Genomic DNA, 24,228 nt, shown 5'->3' on the forward strand with positions numbered 1-24,228 from the left:
CCAAAGTGCTTCTCCAGCCTTCTTGGTACTGGAAGGAGCTCTAAGGTCTCCCTGGAGCCTTCTCCAGGCTGACAACCCCAACTCTCCCAGCCTGGTTCCAGAGCAGAGGGACTCCAGTCCTCTGATCATCTCTGTGGTCTGCTCTGGACTCACTCCAACAGGAACACATTGCTCTTCTGTTGGGGGCCCAGAGCTGAGTACATTGTGCAGCTCAGGAAGGATTACATTAAAATTAAGCAGCGTCCTTAGGTAGCTGCAGGTTAGAACAAAACACAAAGGAACAGAGTACCATCATGAATGTTGTTTTTGCACTTCAGAAATCCATCCAGAGAAAGGAGATGAGGTATAGCCTTTAATCCAGTAAAAGTGTGTTGGACTCTTCCATTTAGGGACAAAACAAAACCAGCTTTCTGCTCCCTGGCTCCCATGAAATCCATGTGAAGCCTATTTTCATTAAGCTTCAAGCTGGAAGACAACAGAAGTCTAAAAAGACAGACATAAAAATTGCTAGTAAGATATTATTATGGTTGATTCAGGATTGTCAAGACACCCCTCCTCACTCAAAGCAGGATCAATGAGAGCAGGGTGCTCAGGAGTGTGTGTGGTCAGGTTTGGAGTCTCCATCCTTAGATTTTCTGGACACTCATTCCAGTGTTGTGAATCAGGCAATCAGATGCCCTGCAGTCAGCACACGCTATTCACCAGATGTTTATAAATTCCTCAGTAAAGATTTACAGATTAGCAGACTAATTTTTTCTTTAAATTTCTTGAATGCTTTTGTTATGGTTCCTAATAAAAGAAAGAGCTGGAGAGACTTTGAGTTGGAAACTAAGCCTTCTCTGTCACAATATGAAATAGATCTTTGGTGCTGCTTTAAAAGCAGCACTTGAGAATTCAGTTTAAAAAATAATTCTAAGTGTGACCATCATTTGAGTTTGGTAAATGAAACAACAATATTTCTGTGCATCTTGGCCCTGAATTGAAGACTGTTGGAGAAAAGTGGCACAGCTTTTCAGGGAAACTTGCTGGAGCAACAAAATTTTTTGTGTTGTAAGTATAAGACTGAGACACAATTTTCACATGGCCTTTAACAAACTATCCACTGAACTATCTGACTTTCTAGACTGAAGTATATTACACAAAATACCTAAAAGTGAAGCAATCAGTCCAGTTTTCGTAGTGTTAGACATCCCTTCTAGAAATTGGAACCCTGTTGAAAGACTGATGACAAGCAAAACCTCAGTGAAAATCCACTCCATGGGAAGAACAAAACTACGTAGTCAGGGAAGTAAGGTTTATTGCCTCAGTCAGCAACTGCAGTCTGTACAGACTGCATCCTTTTAGCTGTTCTCCAGAAACACTCAACAGTTTATTTTTGTTTGTATTCTCCTTGTAAAACAAACCCTAAACAAATCATCATTCCAAAAATTTTAAGTGTTCTGTTTTCTTTCCTGTGAACTGCAATAAATTGCTCTCTTGTGGCTTACCCTGGTATTTAAACAAATTAATGCACTACTGGAAGGCCAAAACTGCAAGCATACTGCAGAACTACATTAAATACCTTTCTTGGAACATTTTATCTTATTATTCGTGTCACTAATAAATCTAATGTGCTTCATCTAAATTGTAGTAACTTCTGATTTCTTTAACTCTTATTTCCTTATTCTCCTTATCCCATCCAATTGGTAAACACTGGGACCTCTGCAGAAATTCTAAAATTCTTCACTGCATACTTTTGTATTTGTAAAATTTGAAAAATCAGCTGAAACTTGGAGGGCCAAATTTGTATTTCCCACCTCTGCCACCTCAGAGCTTTCTCCAATATTTTAAAAACCTTATAATAAACACTGGGAAGTGCCCTTTTCCACTGGCATAACTTGTACTATCTGTTCACTCAAAGTTCTCTATACAAAGTCCTTGGAAAGCAGCTAGAGCACATTAACACAACTTGTATCAACTTATGAAACATAGGGAGCAAAAGTATTTCAACAATAGGGATAACACATGAACTGGCATTTACTCAGCGGCCTTGCTGCAGCCATAGGAAAGTAGTTACATTTAAATTTGTATCCCAGAACACTCTTTAGTTCCTCAATTAACCAACATTGTGATTTCTCTACCTTGATGGAAATATTTTGCCCATGAGCTGGAACTGTACTGATTCTGGATTTGTCAGGACTGTCTGATGGAGAAAAGCCCTCAGTTCAACAATTCTGGCATTCCTCCTCTTTTCATTGTTCACATCGACCTCCAGCATCAGCACTTCCCTTCCATTGGAATGAAGGTGAAGGGAGCCATTGACATTGTTTTCACCATAACTCTTCAGGGCTGCCTGGGCCTGCACACAGAGAAAAAGGAGAGCAGGTCTTTAAGGATCTCAGATTATCATACACAATACTGAAACATCAGTCTGAGCAATGAGACTGCAGACAACAAGCTGGGACTGGACAAAAGCAGAGAGGGGAGCAAAGCGGGAAAGCAGTTTTTAGTTCTCATCTTTGTTTCTCATCATCTGACTAATTTTATTTGGCAATAAATTAAATTAATATTGCCTATGTTGAGTCTGTTTTGTCTGTGAAGGTAATGGGTATGTGATATCCCTGTCTTTATTCCAACCCTGGCGCAACAAAATGTGAGCTACACTGAATTTTAAGTACAATTTAACTAGACTTTAAGAGTTTTCTGAATTTCAGCCAAAATACAAGCCAACTGTTCCAACCCCATGTAACTATCTAGCCAGAACAAACTCTAACCATCAAAAGTTAACTGTTTCCCTAACAATTTACACCTGTCCAGTATAGTCACTGAGTGTATGAAATGCAAAAGCTTCAAGTTCAAGCAACAAGACTGTAATGACCAGGGGACTGACCTGTGAAGAGATGTTCTTGTTGATGATGGCTTTTACACTCACACCACAGTCTAAGTGTTCCAGTTCAGTCTGCCTGGAGAACAGCTCCCCGCTTAGGGCCACTGCTTGTGGAAACTCAAGCTATTTGACAAAGTAAAGTATCAGAAGAGAGCACTGCATTCCCCACAACTGCCTCACGTGATTTAATGTCTGAACTTCTAGCATGAAGTGGGTGATGCATATAAGGAAATGTGGTATCAACTTTTACCAGTTATATCACAAGATACTGAAAAACATATTGAAAGTAGTAAAAAAAGCATGAAAAAAGGTCAATGTGTGCCTTACAAGATATTATTGACAGAAATTATAGATACATAACTGAACATACTGAGACACCTACAGTTATTTGTCAGGGCCAGGACTTGATTGGTTCAGGACATTTAGCAAACAATTATAATTGTAATCAAACAATTATAATTCTAAAGACAACACAGTAAAACAGTCACCAAGACATAAAAAACACCAAAAATTAAACCCATCAGTACCTGGAACGAGTGTGTCACATCCACGTGTAAAAGGTGTCTAAAATCTGCCTCACCGGATTTGTCCTGATACCTCCCTAGAAAACTGAGAACATCTTCCTTATTCACCTTTAGGACAGTCTCAAGCTCGTGCTTCACCTGTGTGTTAAGAATGGGAGTAAGCAGAGTGCACTGAGTATTAACCCTGTGTATAAAGAAAGATCAGAGAAGCCATGCCTACACATTATGAAAAATGAAACAGTTTCAATCTATTATGCTTTGGCTCAGAAAGAAAAATGAGGAAGAAGAATGAGAAAAATGAGGAAGAAAATGAGGAAAATAGAAGAAAAGAAAATGAGGAAAAATAGCTACATTTGGTAAGAAAGATGAATAGATACAGCTAGATAAAGTGAGAACACTGAATCCATTCCATCCCAGTACTTGTTTTGTTAACAACACTCATGCATAATAATATTCTAAAAATAATATATGAAGTATTCTTATCATAGATTACTACACAACATATTAGTCTACAAAATTAAGGAGGTACCAAGGACATAATCACCCTCTGAACAATTTGGTTGCAGCAGCTCTGTGGCTAGAAACTAAAGACCTATAGCAAGTGAAGTCTGAAAAGACAATAAAGTGTAAATAAACAGGTAATGAATGTCTCCTAAATGAGTCTAATGGGAAATTTACTCACATTTTGATGACTTAGAGTTAAAATGCACATTTCAACATCTTTGGGAAATATCCTAATGTTATAAGGATGAGTTAAGCCAGCACAAATCTAAAAAGAATTTTGAGAGAAAATGCAAGGAACATAAGTAATATGCAGTAAACCACTCATTTGCATCTTGTTTTGGAATATGAGACTAAAGGAAGTTTTTTGATAACTCACATAGGGGTTTTCAGGTTGATAACCAAGTATGAGAGTCTGAACTGTTTCCTCCACTCCATTTATCAAAACTTTTGTTTCCATGAAATAGTGCTTTTGCTTTTTGTCAACAGTAAATGTCTCCTGCAGAAGGAAGCTTTGCAGAAAAGGCACTTTAAAAGGATGCCTGGAAAAAAACCAAGAAATAAACATAGTGTAAAAGATCTTAATAGACAACTACAACAAGAAATCATGCAGAGTTCAACTTGAACATGCAAAGTTCAACCAACATTATCAGTTACTACCAGGGTGTCAGGTACAGAAGCAAAACACGTGGGACTGGACATTTAAGGAACTACAGGGCATAATGACAACTTCATACAAACTCCACACACTAACCTGAATTTTTGATAGAGTTTCCATCCTGAATTTGGTAAATGCCTGGGGCATGGGAGAAGGTGCTGCTCTAAAGTTCTGACATGTATAACCAGCACATACACCTTCTATACCTGCATGGCCAAGACTTCATTTCAAATAAGGAGTGTCCAAAAGCTCCTGCCAGGTTTGGAAATCTCACCTATCCACATTTTATGCTTTATGTAGAAACAGCATCTACATGCCAAGAACCCTGTGCAACAGATGTTCAGCACTACACAGCTCTAGGAGAAGTTTATTACTTCAGTGTAATGGTTTATGGACTTCATTAAATATTTCTGCACATTTAATTAGTCAGACCTCTTGGAAGCATGCACGAACCTCTATAAGCAGGCACTGGACTGCCTTTATACATGTTAGAATATCTGGTACAGCTCTTCATTTACATATTTTTCTACTGAAAAGACACCTCCAAGTGTTTTAGTTATCTCTGAGCTGTACAGGGCCTCCTAAGGCAGCCTGTGCACTCTTGTTGATGCTGCTGTGCCTTAAGAAAGCTGAGATCTCCCCAGAAGTCATCCAGATGTCTCTAATCTGAGCACACATTTTTACTAAGGCCTTCAGGCTGGGCTTTAGTAATGGATAATGAAGAGAGAAATTTCAGGGACAGGCAATATGTAGGAGCAGTGTACTCATTCTCACCAGAAAATGAAAATATATTCCAAAATCTAAACAAGACCATTTGTTACATGTTTTAAGAGGATACCTCTGGCTTTAGAATGACTATATAATGCCTAAGGATTAGGAAAAAAGCACATGGATGGCACAGAGAATCAGATCTGGATTTTGGAACTTCTCACCACACACAAGTTTGGACACACCATAAATCCTGCTGTTTTCAGGAAAGGAGGTTATATGCCTGGCTGAGTTGCCAGCAAACATGTCACAGCACACATGGTCTGTTGCCTTTGACAGCTTTGTTCACTGTCATTTCAACAAAGAGGCCAAAACCTAATGGACACAAATAACCAGGCCATGAAGCTGCTGTACTTGAGCAGGTTCAGGGAACCAGATGGGACAAAGAACAGACCCTGTGCATGTGGTACTCTCACTTTATAAAGCCCAGAACATTTCCTAAGAGCATCAAGATGCACATTAAATTTAGGCCAAAACATTCTTAAAAGATACAAATACGAATACTAAACCTGAAATGCAGGGTTGCACGTTTTTGATAGAGCATCTTCTCCTTCCTCAGCTCTTTTATCTGACCTTCACACTGCAGTATAACAGGCAGACTTTTATAATCTCTCCAAACAATCTTCACAGAAAAGTTTGTCTTCTTAGGCTGCACTCAGATCATGAGACCAGAACAGGAAAGGACAATTGCATCAGATTTACTGCATTCATATTCAGGAACCTCAATATGGAAACCATGCTGTTTCAACAGGCTGCAGCAAGGCTGTCACTTCACAGACACCCATTTCTGCTGTGGTTTAAGTCCAAATCTCCATTAATCTCTCAGAGGATTAAAAGTGCCACCAGTAGAAAACTCACTCCAGCAGAAGACAAGTACCCCTTAATATATCACTTTAGTGTCACCCACTTGCAACATAAGCAAGCTCTGGTACATAAAAAAAAAACTGGATTTTCAAAGCATGGAAAAAGCATTTTCAAAGCTATGTTTAGAAAAACACTTTAAGACTTCCTGCAAGGTGTGAGTGGACCAAAGCAACTGATCAAAGTACCACTTTTGAGAAGAAACTGCTGATTACCCTTCCTGTGCCACAGACATCAAGCAAAGCAAAAATTATTTTAAGACTGGAAGGGTTGTAGAGACTAAAATAACTTATAAACCTGGGCTGTTACCATGCTCACTAGCAGGCAAGAGATTCTGATTCTCCAGGACAGTAGAATTTTCTACACCTCTCATACATCTTCATCAAGTTGTGAGTAACCACATCTCCAGCTCTCTTTCTAGTTATGCTGTCTCTCTTCACCCTCTCCTCCCTGACTGACTGTCTGGGCTCCCTAACAGGTGAGAAGTACTCCAAACTATGCCACACAAGTTTTATGTTTTATTTTTGAACCTAGATTTACACTGCAGCCTGTCAAAACAAACAGAAATAAATGCAGTACTGGAAGGGTTTAAGGTTCAACACTAGCAATAACATCTTTCAGGAACAGAGTGCTGAGTCAAAAAAATTGCTTTTGTTTTTCTTTCTCACCGTTGGCAGATTCTGATAGCTGGCTGTGAAGTTAAATTCCTGTTTTGTACTCTTTATCTTAAAGCAGAGAAGTTTGGCTCGTTCATTATTCTCCAAATGAATCTCATTCTTCACGAGCTGATTCCACAGAGAGATCATTTCACTATAGCTATGCAGAACATTCCTCCCAAGATGATTAACTGTGGATGCCTGAAAAACAAAGACATTAGTCTGGCTGAGCCAGGACAGACAGCATTCCATTGTGCAGCAGCACAGCACAGAGGTGACAGAATGATAATTTACAAGAACTGTAAGAAATGTGCGCCATCTTTTCCATTATCAAAATACTCCAAATTACCGTAGAGTTCAAAGTTTATTTTAACTCCTCCAAACAAGGGAGAGACAAAAAGCTAAATAATTGATGAACAGTTTTTTCTCATTCAACAGTGTTTCACACATTTCTCCAGGACTGTGCCTGAAGCAGTACGGACCTAAGGAGGAAAAGCTGATAAAGAACATCTTAATCATAAACACAAGACAAAAAAGACAGAAGTCTATCACATTGCTTAATGAACAGCAACTATGATGAAATCAGTTTTAAACCTCTACTGTATAGCACAGTCTAAAATAAATTAGGAGGAAGCTTAGAAACCACAGAGTCAGAGCATAGTGACAGCACAGAGCCCTGTGCCCAAAGCCATACACCCTGCAAAGCACCATGTCACCAACCTGCAGGTATGTGGTAGCTGGTGTGTAAATGTGAACTTTTCCCTCCTTCTCATTGCCTTGATCTTTACAGAATAGCTCCAGTACAAGGTCTTTAATGGAGAGAGCTTTTCCAGCTGTCAGCTGCGATGTCAGTAAATAAGCAGAATGCTGAGGCTGGTGCAGTTTGTGAGCTGTGTACAGGTAGAGCCATGGGGTGTCTATATTGAACCCACCTGCAAGGGACATATATTAAAGCTGACAGAAACATGAGATTTCAAGCTACCTGGATTCCACATCAAGGCTGATAAGATCCAAAGGTTCCAGAATGAAGCTAAAATGCTCCTATCAATCTTTTCTCTTCCAAGTGCTAAAATCTCTGGGTTGTATATAATGAAATTAATGTCCTTCGCCAGTGTAAATGCAACTGCTGGAAGAGGCCAGCCAGCTAGGCTGTGATAGGTTGGAGATTTTGAAAACTCAGCTAGACAAAGCCACAACAGATGTGATCTACTGCTAGAAACAGTCCTGACTGGAGCAGGAAGCTGGGCTGGACAACCTCCAGGGTCTCTTTCTTCCAACAAACATCTTTATCATTCTGTTGCACTCACGCAAAACTGCTCAGAAAAACCTGGCAGCAGCTTCCAATGCCTGCTTTTCTAATCACAGACTGGAAGTGGTTTGTGGTACTTCACCTTCCCACTTCTTCAGGCCATTTCTGGATGCATCCTTCCACCGCAGCCCAGCCACAAATGGTACACGGTCATTATACTGCACCTCAAAATTGGTGCTGCTCTGCAAATACACCTGAGAGGTGTGCAAGTGCTGCAGCTGGGTTCTATAATTCATCTGTTTTTCCAGGACTTGCATGGTAAACTGGAAAAGAAATGAAGCAAATTTGAATAAAAACAAGATCCCATTTTCAGGGCTGTATAAGTTACACACACAGAAGCAGGAAGGTCACAGCTTCTGCCTTTGCACATTTGCCATTCACTCTACAGATTTTCATGCATGCTCACCAATTATAGATTGAGGTTTCTTTAATATGCATTTGTTACAACCACAGGAGATTAAAAAAGAAAAATGCTGTAATATTCTGAGTTGTTATAACCTGTGCCCTCCTTCCACATTGTGTCACCAAAGCAGCTTTCATAAATCTTTACAATCATTTTATATGAGTTAACAATGCAAAAAACTCGGAGCAAATTAAACCCCAACTTTTCCAGTATTTGCAAAATTTGTCTTCTAGTAAATGTCAAAGATTCTGTGTCTCTGAGCTAAGACCTCACCTAGCTCAAAATTATTAGGTCTGGGTACTTGCCTTATATTATTAGTACACACCATACTTAAAAAAAATGTTGTAATAAAAAAAACCAAATCAAAACATTTATTCTTAGTCTGTCTGTTAAATACTTGAAGTGAATGTCTTACTTTTCAACCATCACTATTACCTCCAAGAAATAGCTGACTACAGATGAACTGGAACTGTTCTTAAAGGCTTGGCTGATCAGCACTTTCTTCTTGTTGTTTATTTCATCCCAATGTTTCCCATAGTTCACCTCCATCTGGGAGGAAATCCAAGATGCAGTCACTTCATGTTCCAGGTGAACCTAAAGAGGAGAGCATTGCCTTTTGCTGTGATCTCTTGCTCACACTGAGAGCCCTGAATACAGGTGACACAGGGGTGCCCAGCCCACAGGGTGCCTGGCTCAGCACCCACCTGGTGGCTGTAGGTGGGAGCCTGCACACAGTGAAACTCATGGCCCAGCTCCAGTCTGTAGAAGCCCCGTGCACCCGTCTCCACTTGAACTTTCTGCTGCGTGCTGCACTCATGGCAAGGGTTTTTTGCATCTTCTGCTCAAGTTAAATCACAAAGTTACTTACTCAAGTAAATCAGAGTTAATATTTAAAAATCTTAATAGTATGAATCTGGCACTAGCTTCAAGACTTCTATTTTTCAGAACATCAAAGTGAGATTCGTTTATTTTTACAGCTATATACTTGTTGATTCATCCTACAAATCCAAAGGAAAGCATAAACATCATTACTTAAACAGAGTTTTACCTGGTTGAAGTAAAAGAACTGCAAAGTAATCATGATCAAGCTTTGCAGCTTTCTTGGTATCACATAATATTACATGACATTTCATCTTAAAAAAAAAAATAAAAAAGAACTTCTAGCCCTTCTGGACACTGAGAAGAAAGTGAAAATAATGAATTTGAAGTTCCATCTAATAACTAGGATTACTTTTTAAAATGAAAAATCCAACTCTTCTCCAAGGAAGTATTTGTTGAACACTTCAGGTGGAATAGCTGTCAAACTGGGTTTAAACTAAACTAAACTGGGTTTAAACTAAAGTGTAACTATGCTCCAAGTATCTAACTGCACAATTACACAGCTGTAGCCAGGCATCTTAAGGTACTGTTTAAGTGTTTAGGCGTGTTTTGATTGTTGTTTGTAAGATTCTGTGATCAGTGAGCCATTGTTAGTGAAATTATGGGGTCATGTCTGCATAGGTTTAAGAAAACTTTATTACTCATATTGCTACATACTCTCTGAAGGTGCAACAGAGGTAGCATAAGCCATCCCCCTATAACATTTATCATTATTAGCTACTACAAGGATTCAATACTTTGATATAACTGCACTGATGTTCACCTGCTTTGTCCCACAAAATTAACACAATTCCTATATTGCAACCAGGGGAGCAAAGCCAGCTGCTTCCTAGAAACCGCCCCTCATATTATTGAGTGCATGCATGCAATCATCTGAAAACACAAATTAATTAGGAGCAGTTCTCACTGAAAAAGTGATTTTTAATCTAATGATGGGTATGCTTGTGAAAAGCCGATTTAAAAAAATTGTTCTTATATGCAGCCTCAAAGAGTAAAGTTTATCCAACTAAAAAGAGAAACTTGTTCCAAATTTCAGATCACAGTTTAAAAATTAACTGAAATCTCTCTACTGTGTTCTAAACACAAAGGAAAATCTCGTAGGAAAAGCGAATAATACAGAATACTTTTTCTTTCCCTGTTTTTCAGTGTACCTAGGAGTCCATATTTTATCTGCAGACCATGAGACCACAATCCCTCGTGCTGCTGGAGAAGAGCGACAGCGTGAACTCCAAGAACACCTGGAAGGTGAGCCTCCCCTTCCAACGAGTATTGTCTCAGCTTATCATCAACCTTTTGCTCCAGAAGTGCTACAGAAAGAAGAGAAATTATTATGCAGTGGTAGAACTTGAAGTTACTTCAGCTATCAAAGGAATACTACAGTTGGGAAAACCAAAAGGGCATTCAGTCTCTCCACCATTATGAATTTCCTGTGTAGTGTACAGATAAAAAGACACAGAGCTAGATGTTCAGTGTCCTTCTCTTATCTCCAGTGTGGCCTGCAGACCACACTTCTCACAACCTGCTTCAAGCTTACTGAAATGCATGCAGCCAAAGCTGCTTCTCAAAGGAAATAAATTCAGACAGACAGATCTTTTAATTAACTAAGCCCTAAGGTGTGACACGTATGTTCACCTCTACATAAAGTCAGGGCAAGCCTGTGGCTTTGCAGCAGCACAACTGGTGCAGCCAAGTTTTCCCAGGTGCTAGGAGTTTGAAATCAGACCAGAACTGGCTTGGATACAGTCACTGGCAATCCATGTGAAAGCTAAAGATGAAAACTTCACCAAAAGATCATCTTCCAAAAAACAAACTGCCTTCTGCATTCCTCATTTCTGTATTTTAATTTTAATGTATTGATGTTATACAAATATTAAGGCTCTCTTTCTGATACTTTCTCTTGTATTTTTCTCTTAGTTTATTTATGAGAATTAAAGTCTTCATGATTTTTAGAACAGCAGGTCTTAAGACATTCAGCTACAAATATGGGTCTCTGCATTGTTTTGTATTAACAAAAGTGAAAAACAGCTGCTCTTTTTTGGCATGTTTTTATCAAGTAATTCCTCTTATATTATTTCCTCTACCCTTTCCAACAATAATTCAAAACAGACTTATTAAAAAATTTCTTCTATTCTGAAATATTTTTTTTTTGTATTAATTTATGCAGGATAGTAATTTTAAAAAGCAGTCTTTATGGACTTGGAATTTAAGGAATAAGTGTCCAAAACCAGATAACCCTAACAAATAACAGAACCTGCATTTATAAGGCAAATACTTACTGTCCTCTAACCTGAAAGAAATGCAGCTTCCTTCAACAAATTATTCAGAGATACTGAAAAAGCTATCTTCTTGCCAAGCTGTTTAGTGATGTTTCCTGACAAAATGATAGGACTGCTTTGCTTTATCAGCTTTACCTCCAGCTGGGTCATGTATCTCTGCTCTCCACTCAGCATTTGCAAATCTGCCATTCCCTAGAAGAAACAAACAAATCAAAAAGCAAACCCCAAGTCACTCAACAACATAAGTTAAGTTTTAAGAAAGCAATGGTATAGACTTGGGTGTTTCAGAAATGAGATGAGAGGAGGAAGAATGTTTTTCTATACATCTAACAACAAACCTTCCGCACCCCACAAAGCCTAAAACTTGCCATTGATAAATAATGGGGAGGAAGGATGGATTTGTTTTTCCAGTTACACAGAGGTCACAGTGGTGCAAGATGCTACTTCCTTCAGCTTCTGCTGGTTTTAGGACTGAAATCACTACAAATGTTACAAAACCAGGCCAGAAATTATTAGGGTGTTAATGAAAATACTGGCAGTCTCACAGAGATCTAAGTTGAAATTTAGCACTGAATCTATCTCGAAAATATGTAATAAGGAGAACTGCTAATTTCTCTGATGGACTGCTCACAAAACTGCTCTTCAATATGTGTATTTTCCCTGCCCTTCTTTTCTGTGCTTTTATGTAAGTATTCATGCTAGAAGGAGACCTCACAAAATGCAAACATACCTTAATGTAATACACATCTCGGTCATCCACTATCAGCTCCAGGTATCCAACTCGGGAACTTTTAGAAAACTCAATCCTCCCTTGGAGAAAAAGAAAACTCTTTACTTTCAGTGATGCTTCATAAGACTGTACTTGAAATGATAGTTATTCTTGTTATAAACAATAGATACAGAGAGATTAAAAACATAAATATCAGCTCAAAGGAAAAAAAGTTAGGATCAGAATTTGCAAAGGCAAAATGCAAGGTGTCTTCAGAATAAACTAGTATTTTTGAAAAGATATTCTGAGGAGAATAACTGAGAAGAGGCAATGAAGATGTCTCCAACAAAAACAGCTTAGTTCTGGAATTGATTTATGCACTTCCTTTAGGCCTGTGCTAAAACTTGTAAGTTGTGTCGTGCTGTGGAGACATTTCAGGAGCTCAGAACACTCTGCACATAAAGCTTTGCAAGTGTTGGTAAAGCTTCCTTGCAACCCATTTGGAAATAACTGGGATCAAAAAAAAAAATTCTAAATACATCATATTGTTGAATACATCAACACAAAACATCACTTGACCAGCACGCCAAAGAAGCTGAAATTCGTTGTCTATATTATTACCATTAATGTATCAGTTTATATTTTCTCAATGGGTTTATAGATTCTGAATTCTATGTTACACTGTGATTAAAATGTTATTTTTTATTACAATGCATTACAATATCATAGTCAGTACTTCACTGATTGAGCAACAAATATCATCTCATAACTAACAGAACACAGCAAATTGAAACAGTAAGGCAAGATCAGCATATGTAAAAGATGTCAGAACAATGCACCATATTCTTTAACCCTCAATTCATCAATCCTGATAACAGCTTTCGTCTCTAATATGATTTTAGGAACCAGGTACTGTACCCCTGACTGTGCAAAATATAGTCTTAACCAAGATGAAAACCCCATTGGGAATGGCTGCTACCTAAAACAGTAAACTGACAGTTATCACATAATAATGTAGTTTCAGCATTGGATTAGTGCGTGAAATATGCTGATATTTCTCAGTTAATTGTAATTAAATTCTCCTAACTGATATAAGGAAGTTCTCCTAACTGGTATTAGCTGATGATCAGGCTCTTAGTTGAAAAACCTACCATCAATCTCAATTTTTTTCTTAGGTTGTATAAATTGGATTCTGAATTTCTTCTGTGGGACACTAAAACTCAAGTCAACACCAACATCTCTTTTCAAGTCTGACTTTGGAGTCCCAAGGAAGAAGTGAAAGACAGCTTCACTAGGGATCCATGAATTCTCCTGAAAGAAAGAAAGGATAATAGATAAAAAGAGTATATACCTCTTATCAGCACCAGTAATTTGTGCTCAACATATCTTCCCATATATTTGGAATGGAATGAACAATAACATAGAACTTGGAATGCAGAGGGTTGAATATGCAGTGCTCAGATACACCAGAACAGAAAACTGCAACTAAAGCCAGAGCCCAGCGTGCCAGTGGTACCTGAGCTATGTAGTTATAGGCAGCTTCCACCACGTACTGCTGCAGGCCTCTGTCTTGCTTAGTTAATGTCACAGCCACTCTCAAAGGTCCAGTGAGGGGGAAAACCAAACCACTGGCTGGGTCAGGATAGGACATTTCAGAACACAGCTGCCAGCCAATAATCTCAGATACTGGTGGAAGACAACAGTTGAACATTCAATTAGAACAGCAAACAAAGAAAACACAAAAATGAACATTGCACTGTAGACCTTTTAGAGAAAATACGTGAAAAAAGAAACTCTAGTGAATAAAACGATCTGTTATGGATATTTCAGAATGCCTTTCTAAGACAAACATAATAGCTGGACTCACCTTCCTCCCTAGTGCAAGATCTGGTTTCTGTGTGGACTTGGAAAACATCTATATCTTCTGTCTCATCCACCATTCTGACGTAGACTTTAGAGCTACAACCAAGAATTTTGAACAATAATTTAAAACCAATTATGCTGAAGTTACAGCAGTATCTAAACAAAATTGTCAGTTATATTCAAGAAAGTTAACAGTTACTGAAGATGGCTGTGCTTAATCTTACCTGAAATTAATTATCTCCATAAATTCTTCTGGAGTGTTCAAGAAAACTTTGAGCTCTTTCCCTTTCTTCACCTGGATCCCCCCATCAAGACTAGTAGATGTCCTCATTCCTGTTAACCACTTTAGGCCAGCTTGTCCCAGAGTCCCCACAATTCCCATTTGGACAGAAAGCTGAACAAATGCACTGTTGAAAGATTCAGATACATATCCTTCTATGAAATGAAGTTTCTTTTTAAAGCACAATTTAAACCTCTTCAATAAATACACAGCATTTGATGCTGTAACACAGTACATTCTATGATTAAAATCATGAACTATTTTGTTTCAGGAAATAACTGAAAAGATTGCATGTACACCAACACACACTTTCTGTCATGAATTATAGCTCTACTGTATCTCCTAAGGAGGGGATCTGAATGCAGCTTTCAGCACAAAATATTAAGAATGGGAAAGCAATTTGAACTGACTATCAGAGGGCAAATTTCTCCCCATCTGTACAGCACTTAATAAAATTTAGTAATGTATTCAGTATGTACAAAAGCTAAAATAGCCAGGTAAGGAAACACAGAGTTAAATTCTCCACTGGTTTGTGCATCCATAACCTGTAACAGCATTATTTGATCCCAAGAAAAATCCACTTGTCACATGTAAAACATTCCCAAAAATCATCAGGAGTTTCATTTAGAGATAGAGAGGAATAGTCAGCTTAAACCAGTACTGGAAAAACACAGCAAGAGTTCAAAATCAGACAGGCAGGACATGAAAGCACTGCTGCCCTCACACCATGGCAACCACTCAGCAACAGAAGGATGATTACTGCTTTTGTTCTTCAGGAATCTCCTAATTAATTAATAGGCATTCACACAAAACTTTCACATCAGGAATTGCTACTTTACATTAGGGACATGTCAAAGGGACACATTTGCAGCATTTACTACCTTGGCTTGATATATCCATTTAGAAAGAAATTGGACTGTTGTTTGAAATCAGCACTTCCTTTGATTTTTATGTTGATTGCTGCTGAGGCATTGACTGCCAGTTGAACAGGAAAGCCTGAAATTGCTGGAAACTGTAGCTCTTCAGTGGCCAAGCTCATCCTTTTATTGAACTGGACCTCCTGCCCCTGTGGTGAACAAAACCCAAACAAAACCCAGAATATTATTTTGCATAATAGAGTTAGCATTCAATAAATTTGCCAGATATAACTTTTGACTGCATCTGTCTATTGTAACTGTTTTTACCTGAGTTGCTCTGGGACATAAAGAAGAAAGCAGCCCAAAGCCTGCCTATGGCCATGGCACGAGTCAGACACCAGTCCTACTCCAGTTAAAAAAAGAATTTGCATTTAAGCATGGATGGATTTGAATGAGAGAAGCATGAAGTAAGAACCATTAGCAGAACAAATCTTTGCCTCATGTACTGAATGCTGTTTAAACCAAATACACACTGGTGTCTTTTAGAGTTCAATTTAGAAAAACAACAAGTAATATTTTGTATCTTTAACATATCTGTCAGAAGGCAGTTTCTCAAGATATTTACTTTCAAATAGAAAAAAGGCTCCTTTTACCTTCAGAAGTTTGACAGCCAACTCAGCCAGATTTAAGGAATAATGTTTCATTTGTTTTCTTAAATCTTCACAATCTAAGAAGCTAAGTTCATTTCCAAAGATTTTCATGCTTAGCTCACATTTCAACGCCTCCTTTTTTACTGTTCTCTCAGTGAACTGGCATGATAAAAAAAGAAAGTGTGTTATAATTTTCTTTCACACTCACAATAAACAATTCCTCAATGCAGGCTATGCTATTAGTAAAGAAACATTAAACCTTCCTTTCACAAGTACTTTGGAGACCACTTAAGACCCTGGATTAGTAGATGTTCTTTCCAGCTACACTCCAGCTCCACAGCACACAAGCTGGCTGCCACTATAAACACTGTTCATGTCCAGTCCTAACATGACAGTCAAAGGAGAAGTATTACAATACATATCCACAAACAGATGAAGCTTTGAAAAACACAATCTCAAAACAACATTAGGGATTCCTTAATTACTAAATAAACTGCTAGGAAGTAAAAATTTCACATTTTCTGTCCTTACAATTGATACCACAGCAACAAAACATGATAATGAGCTTACTCTCTAAGAAGAAACCCTAAGAAGATGAGTCCAAGAAGAGAGATGATCTAAGACAACCTAAATTAATCACAATCCCTGATTTTTCCAGCTAATACATCAACAACTGAAGTAAATTCTCAGAGCTTTCCTGTTGCGTACATAAAACATAGCTCTCTCCAAAAATGAGTAACTTCACAAAGCATCAATGTAACATTTGACATCAAACTGGGAAGTCAGATTGCAAACAACAGGACTCAGGAACTCAACATCAAGCAGCTGTTTACAGTGTCACAGCAGTCAACTGACAAAAGGACATCAGCATAAAGGGACCAGAGCTCAAAATAATGAGAGGAAGCCCAAAACACAGGCAACATAATCCCATGGCTGAGTGTCATTGTTTGAGACAATAAAACAATCTGAAAAAACCCTAAAGATCTGGCTCTTTGCTGCTCCGTATTTTCTGCAGCTGTTAAATTCTCCCCAAGCATGCAAGGGAGTTACAGTAACCCAGAGCACTTGTCCAGTGTGACATGGGGCCCTGTGTTTGACTGGGAAATGTCATTCATTTTTCCAAGATCTACAGATTCAGTTACCTTTTTGACTAACTCATTCATCTTACTGTATTTTCTCCCAGGACAATTTTGGTTTGTTTTTCTCAGCTTTGGCTTGCCAGACTTGTTCACAAGATGATCAGTGGGGCTATATCGCTTCAAAGTCGGGTTCCTCTGCTTGACTTTCTCTGCTGTTTCTACTGGAGTTTCTGACTTGTGGCTTGCTTCATCAGTGTTTCCAAAAAAATAGTCACTGAAAGTAGAAGATTTCGGCCCAAAACCCTTTTCTATGAGAGTTTCAGCATTCTCCGCTCGTACACCAACCTATTGAAAAGCATGCAGCAGTGAAAAGCCTAACAGTGACATGTATAGGCCATGGCCAGTTCTAAAGCAGAAAATCAAATATTTAACCAGATATAAGCAACACAGAAAATTTGCCAAGCAAGATCACAGTAGTCTACAAAGTTTAGCATTCTACCTTCTTCAGCATTCAATACTGAATATTCCAGTACTAAATCTTCCTAAAACAATTAGATACATAAAGCTCAGTCCAAAACAAAAATCCTTTTTCCTTCAGTTACTGAGGTCCATTTACACCATGATGGGCCAAAAGGGGATACTGCTATTTTGGCATGTCAAAAACTGTATTTTGGCTGGAAAACACTAACACATCCTTTTCATGCTCTGGAATAAGATTCTGTTTGGAAGTTTACTTAAAACAGAATTTCTAACACACATAAATCCAGGGTATGAGGCACTGAAAAAAAAATTTTGTTTTCTTGCAAACTTAAACTTGAGATCTGAAGGCTGCATTAAATACTTTCGTTCTTTCTTGTGCACATTGTTACCTGGCAAGCAGGTAAAGATGATGAGGTCACAGGCAGGTCATTGAAATATGCCAAGCACTGGAAGGTAAATGGCACTAGAACAGTGACTTCAGCTAAGTACAAATGAGTCTATCTTTGTATTAAAGCAACAGTGTGCCCAAGTCAATACATTTTCCACTGTACATCAAGAAAAGGAATCCTACTGTCCTAAACAGGATCTAGAGCAGTGTCTAGGAAGCACTGACTTTAATGTTTCATTTGAATCAACAAGAGATGAGTATAAGTCACTTTCCTAGTGCATGGCACTAGCAGAGTGACAGTGCTTTTATTTTGACTAAGCTCATTACACAAAGGACTCCCCAGTCTGAGGCAACTCTGCTACAGCAGTGAAAAGCACATTTTGCTAAAGGAACTGCTAAAGGAAAACAGAAAATGCTTTGTACTTCAATGTATCAAATGTCACTTGAGGAGGGGGATAAAAAACTCCCACAATTAAAAAATCCGTAAACTTGCCTCCAGGAGATTTATAGCCTGTCCCATGAAGTGAACAGTCAAATTTGTCATGATTGATCGTGGTAGAAAAGATACAGGAGAAAAGACCACTGATGCTTCCATGTTTGCGCCGGCACCAGCTGCAATGGAAAATAGATGTCTGTCAGCTGGAGATCAGCTGTTCACACATATTTTGCAGAATTCATAATTCTTTGGAAAACTGTTACTCCACTCAATAAGAAGATGGTGAAACATTGTCAACAGGTGAAACTATTTAACTTTTTAATACAGCAAAGTCATTACTGTAAGTAACTTCCATTGACTGGAATTCCATATTTACTGGATATTACTGGGTATTATCTCACTAACATCGAAAGGAAAGTGTTTATAATACATAAGATATATAAATGCACTGGAGGAAATGGAGAGAAAATCAAAATGTAATCTGAAAAACATCATCTAGCGTTTTCACTGAAAATAAATGAACAGATAGTAAAACAGGAAGAAACTTTCCTTATATCAAGGACGGCACATGGATCAGGAGAAGAAAAAACATCCCAGTCCCCTGCTGCTGCAAAGGAAGTTGATGTTCACAAAAATAATCTTAAAGGTTCATTGGTTCCTAGTCTCCTCTCTCATAAGGGGCAAAGGTGTATCATATCTGGTTTGCTGGAAATACATTTCATATGCCCAATTAAGGTCAAAGCAGAATCAAGCTTACATTTGCATATTTGGATAGCATTAAATCATAAAAATCAAAGTTCTCTGGAGCAATATGTAAAGGGTCAGAAAAGCCATGTGGGATGTTAATAATCCATATGCTACAAAGTATTAAATTCTACAACTCCACATACCTGAGTGAAACGTGACATCAGAGTATGAGGAATATTTCCATGTCTCCCAGTCAAAATCTTTGCTAAGGATTTCATCAGGAATAGAATCTCGAAGGTGCTCCTTCAATGGGTCATCTGTCTCCAAGAGCTGAGAGAGATGACTCCAAACAAAGGAGCCCACTAAAATTCAACAAAGAAAAGCATGTGGAAATCAGAAAAATTACAGGAGTCTTAAAAACAGATAAAGGAAAATTTTTTTATACCACCATTAATGCTAAGCCATTCCCCTGACCACAACAGAATCCATTCATTTTCAGCATGATTAAAATCAGTCTGATGCACCTACTGTAACAGCACCTTAAATAAAAAAAAAAAAAAAAACAGGGCACCTTCAACTAAACAATTGTGATTCAGAATTAGTAATTCTGCATGACACTGTGGAGTCCCAGTTTGGCCATGTATGTGCTGTGTCATGGGGGCAAATATTTCCCATGTGTTCCGGAGTCTGGTTCCTAAATAGAGGCTTCTTTGTCTCTTGAAGATAAAAGATATTAGGCTCCAGTGCTAGTTCAATGCACAGACACTGAATAATGATGCAACTGCATTTTTCACAATACAACTTCTTTTCAAATTTCATTTTCTGAATGTGGAACTAAAAACTAACACGTGCCCTATGACTTCAAAAGCACTCATTATTCAAAAGTTTATTATATAAATTATATAGTTGTCACATCAACAAAAGACAAATAAAATAAATTAAGAATATTCGTGAGTACTGCATTAAATTGTTTGAAATACAGAACATTTTGGATGGACTTGTAGAGCTCCTTCATAAATCAGACAAATTAAATTTGCTACATGGAGTCACCAGCAAGAGTCATCAAGGGTACACCTTGAGAGGATTTTGGAGGTGGATTCTCTGTCTGAACACTGAACATAGAGGAATGAGTGCCCTCCAAAGCACAAGCCACATCAGCAGGTGAACACAATGCTGAGCCTGAACTCACGATCACTGCAGGACACACTGGTCTGGACATAACATCCTGGGAAATGGATACCAGCTCCAAGGCAGAGCTGGCCAGGATCCAGACACAGTGCAGACAGAGCCTGCTTTCATCTGCCTGCAAACAATCTTACAGATACCCTTCTCATGTTTGCTTCTTCTTGACAGATGTAAATGCAAGGGATTAGTCTACAGGTATCCTTCACTGAATGTGGTGAAACCATTTTAGTATATCATAGCATTTTTTTCTGCCACTTGCTTCTTTCTCTACAAAATGCAATTTGCAGTCATGAATTTGTATTTCTAATGCACTGACCATCAAAGCTCTTCCATATATCCTTTTCAGGAGCCTTCAGTGAATTAAATGCTGCCAGTAGAAGGAACTAATTCTATGAAAAGTCAGTTCTTACTATTGCTAAAGTAATGGTATCACAATTTCAATATAAAATGTTACAATCATACAAACAATTACTTAGAAACAATCTACAAAGCATTGAGATTAAATAAAAATTGATATAGATTGGTACCATTACACCTGCAAAGTAAATGTCATATTGAAGTAACAATTAGGAACATATAAAACTTCAGGATATGTTTGGCTGACCTTGGCTGGATGTCTCTTTCAGCAAAGTTTTCTGTACTTGTTTAAATAACTCTTCATGTGGACATTTCATTGCTATATAATAAGCAGCAATTCTTATTTCCACATCTTCGTCGGTTGCTTGATACAGCTGAACTAATATAGCATTCTAAGAGAAAAACACAAAAGATAAAGACAATTACAATTCACTCCCCTGGAACACCTCGTGCACTTTCAGGTCCTGGTGGGTTTTTCGTTCTCAAAGAGCTATTGCTATATTTATAGCTATTGCCTTATACCTGACAAAGTCACCTTGTGTAACATAGATACAAATGTATGTACACGTTGTCTATACTACCTGATCCACAAATTTCCTGAACAAACTGTCATTATGACCTTGAATCCTATACAGACAAATCTATACAGGACTCTGCAACACAGAGCCTCCCCTGCCAGCACAACTGCTAAGGATGGTTTTATTCCACCATATGGGAGACCTGTCTGTTGTATCTCTAATGTGCAACAGCCAATACACAGACAACAATGGCCAGGGTTTTGTACATAAGCTATTAAGATCATTACTTTTGGTCTCAATCAAAGAGCAGGCCAGCAACAAATTTATTCTGTTCAATATTTCCCCTGTATCAACCAAGATAACATGTTTTGTGAACTGCCAGGAATTAAGAAACTGCTGAGTGATAACGCAAACATTTTTATTAGCATTTAACAGCCTCAGTCCACCCAATTCAGCAGTTCATATACCCCTAGATGGGGTATATGACAACATACATACTTGATATTTTGAATATGTCCAATGAGCAATGCCAAGCTTCATAACTTCAGATCAAGGGAATTACACCAATCCATGCTGAATTTTTAAATTTCAAAAAGCTATAGAAAGGTGCTTCTCCAAGTGCAAGTCCACATGGAGCTTCTTATTCTTCTGGAGCAGGACTGTCAGCTTTACCCAGGCCAGCACTCCTCGCTTTACCATTCTTCTAAGTATCAAGGTATTAGAGATAAACAAGTCTTGAACTTTCTTCCATTAAACACTTAACAAAATATTCTAACTATGGCAGTGTATTGCAAATCACAACAAGCTTCTTACATTAATACTTTATGTTTTAGAGAATTAAACAGTGAAACAGACTATGGTAAAAATCAAGTCCTGTGGGTTCTCAGTCATATCCCCTGCAGACAGAAGGCACACAACAGAAGTGCCTAGTTAAGAAGTCCCAAACACCACCTCAGTCACTGGATGTGTTACCTCAACTGCAGCAAAGCTCCTTATTGAATTGCTCATCTGGGCGGTTCTATCCTCTCCTCCAACAGCAGAGGGGCTCTGCTGGAACATGTCTACTCTTCTTCCTTATCCATTTGTGTGTTTTGTAACTATTCCAAGTCCCAAATCTGTGGCAGTGGCAGGAAGCCATCAGTCACCTGTGACAGTAAACGACTCACCCTGGCTGAGCAGGGAACGCGTCGGAAGGCCTGGACAGCAGCGAGGCGGATTTCCATGGGATGGCTCTTCAGGGCAGCACACGAGCTCAAAGCAGGAGCCAGCGACGCCGCTGCCAGTCCTGCATTTCCAATGGCTTTCAACACCAGCTGCATCTGGAAATGCACAGCAAGGTAGAACAGAAAGCTCTCCAAGTGCTGGCAGCTGTACATTGAATTTCATGGCACTAGCATTTTCTGCACAAACATCTGTTTAAAATGATTACTGGTAATTTGGGGAATTTACTGCAGCCCCTATTGTACCACCTATACCCTGGCTTTACTGGGAGGACAAGACAAATATGGTCCACAGTTCTATTCTAATGCCATGTGGCACTTGTAAATTGAACCTGCCTTAGACCTGGGGGAATACAAAAACATTTTTTAAAAGCCTACATTGCAACAGAAAAGCAAAAGTCACAAATTTTATGTACTGGAAAGGTTTTTCAAGTACTTTGATATTTTGTCCCATTTGACCACAGATATTTTGACATTTTAGTGATTCAACATAGATTTCTGGACACAATAACTAAATTAAAATAATAATTTGTCAACAGATATGTGTTCTTCATATTGTTCAATGATATGAAGTCCACTTCATCAGGAAATCCAAGGCTTTTCTTTATTTCCACACACAAAAACACCCATACCAAGAGGTTCCACTTGTATTACAAAACTTTATCAGCTCATTCCTAGCAAGGCATATTCATTTACTAAGCTTCTGGAAATCCAATGAATACCATTTTCACCAAGTTCTATATCATAAAGGGAACAGAAAAGTAAAGCCCTATTTCATGTGTCTCTGTACAACCAATACCTTGCTGAGATGTTCTGAATTTTGCACGGTACAATTTCCTCCCAAAAATTTCCCAAGAGTCCTCATCACATTCTGCACAGCAGGTACAACACCACAGGAGCTGTGAGCTGAGCAAAACCTATGTACAAGAGCAGTTACTCCCAAAAAGCAGCTCTGGCTTGCTCTAGGTGACTTCAGCAAAGGCTGTAAACAACCAGAAAAGAACGAGGTGTTTCAGAAAAGCAATGAGAATTATAATCTGTGGTATGCCACAATAGTCAATGTATCAAAATATTTACATACTCAAATTCAACCTCAACAAAATTACCTGGACAAAGCTTTGTATAAATCTGTGAAAAAGACTGCTACTGTAAAACAAAAAAATTATGAGCCACCTAGATTCACTACAAATTAAAAAAAGAAAAAACAACATCCACTCACAGCAAGAGATTCAATCATGCCCGAGGTGGGATTAGGAATGAATGCTAATGACCAGAAGAAATATTCTACTTTGTCTTCCTCAACTTCTTCAGAAGCTATGAGGTCTTTCATTAGGACAACACATGCCTCTGTGGCACAAGATGGGAGAGCATCTATTAATGGTTGCCTGTAACACAAGAAAAAAAGTACAAAAAAAACCCTAAAATGACCAAAATACTTAAGAATCACATAACAAGTCCATTGAGACTGGGCTTCTTTCAAAGTAAATAAAAGTCCAGTGGCTTAGCAAATTCCAGATTCCACAGAAATCAATATTATCTCCTGGTATAGTGGCCTTATAGAAATATGTTTCAGACAGGATGCAATGGAAGTGCAGTGGTGTTTGAAGAATAGTCCCTAACCAGATTTTCAAGAAAATATTCGGTTGCTTTCTCTGAGAATTGAGCCACATCATATCCCAGGTTTGACTTCTAAAGACTGAGGTACCTTAAAGCACTGACTTTTTAATAAGGTGGTTTTTACCTTTCATTTCACCTGTAACAGGAGTAACAAATTAAAATATTGAAACTGAATTGACTAGTTTTTATTTCCTGAGCTTT

At 38.3% G+C, this 24,228-nt stretch overlaps 1 protein-coding gene across 1 annotated transcript in view; it reads right to left on the bottom strand.

The window, feature by feature from the left end:
• LOC121334429 overlaps nucleotides 1-24,228 on the bottom strand; it is a 74,170-nt gene that overhangs the window by 37,261 nt on the left and 12,681 nt on the right. The window contains exons 8-35 of the mRNA XM_041401573.1: nucleotides 23,630-23,795; nucleotides 23,210-23,392; nucleotides 22,357-22,509; nucleotides 20,920-21,064; nucleotides 19,334-19,492; nucleotides 18,501-18,619; nucleotides 17,203-17,484; nucleotides 16,064-16,219; nucleotides 15,435-15,619; nucleotides 14,498-14,680; nucleotides 14,278-14,369; nucleotides 13,927-14,096; nucleotides 13,562-13,721; nucleotides 12,432-12,511; nucleotides 11,713-11,893; nucleotides 10,577-10,732; nucleotides 9,251-9,384; nucleotides 8,982-9,140; nucleotides 8,226-8,406; nucleotides 7,555-7,766; nucleotides 6,847-7,035; nucleotides 5,827-5,966; nucleotides 4,271-4,433; nucleotides 4,073-4,159; nucleotides 3,394-3,528; nucleotides 2,870-2,989; nucleotides 2,121-2,338; nucleotides 290-483 (exon numbers count right to left, since the gene is read on the bottom strand). Coding sequence (XP_041257507.1) covers nucleotides 290-483; nucleotides 2,121-2,338; nucleotides 2,870-2,989; nucleotides 3,394-3,528; nucleotides 4,073-4,159; nucleotides 4,271-4,433; nucleotides 5,827-5,966; nucleotides 6,847-7,035; nucleotides 7,555-7,766; nucleotides 8,226-8,406; nucleotides 8,982-9,140; nucleotides 9,251-9,384; nucleotides 10,577-10,732; nucleotides 11,713-11,893; nucleotides 12,432-12,511; nucleotides 13,562-13,721; nucleotides 13,927-14,096; nucleotides 14,278-14,369; nucleotides 14,498-14,680; nucleotides 15,435-15,619; nucleotides 16,064-16,219; nucleotides 17,203-17,484; nucleotides 18,501-18,619; nucleotides 19,334-19,492; nucleotides 20,920-21,064; nucleotides 22,357-22,509; nucleotides 23,210-23,392; nucleotides 23,630-23,795 — 4,502 coding nt within the window. The remainder of the gene's footprint in view (nucleotides 1-289; nucleotides 484-2,120; nucleotides 2,339-2,869; nucleotides 2,990-3,393; nucleotides 3,529-4,072; nucleotides 4,160-4,270; nucleotides 4,434-5,826; nucleotides 5,967-6,846; nucleotides 7,036-7,554; nucleotides 7,767-8,225; nucleotides 8,407-8,981; nucleotides 9,141-9,250; nucleotides 9,385-10,576; nucleotides 10,733-11,712; nucleotides 11,894-12,431; nucleotides 12,512-13,561; nucleotides 13,722-13,926; nucleotides 14,097-14,277; nucleotides 14,370-14,497; nucleotides 14,681-15,434; nucleotides 15,620-16,063; nucleotides 16,220-17,202; nucleotides 17,485-18,500; nucleotides 18,620-19,333; nucleotides 19,493-20,919; nucleotides 21,065-22,356; nucleotides 22,510-23,209; nucleotides 23,393-23,629; nucleotides 23,796-24,228) is intronic.

This window comes from Onychostruthus taczanowskii, unplaced genomic scaffold, assembly GCF_017590055.1.
Source record: "Onychostruthus taczanowskii isolate IOZ18803 unplaced genomic scaffold, ASM1759005v1 scaffold19, whole genome shotgun sequence".
Taxonomy (NCBI): Eukaryota; Metazoa; Chordata; class Aves; order Passeriformes; family Passeridae; genus Onychostruthus; species Onychostruthus taczanowskii.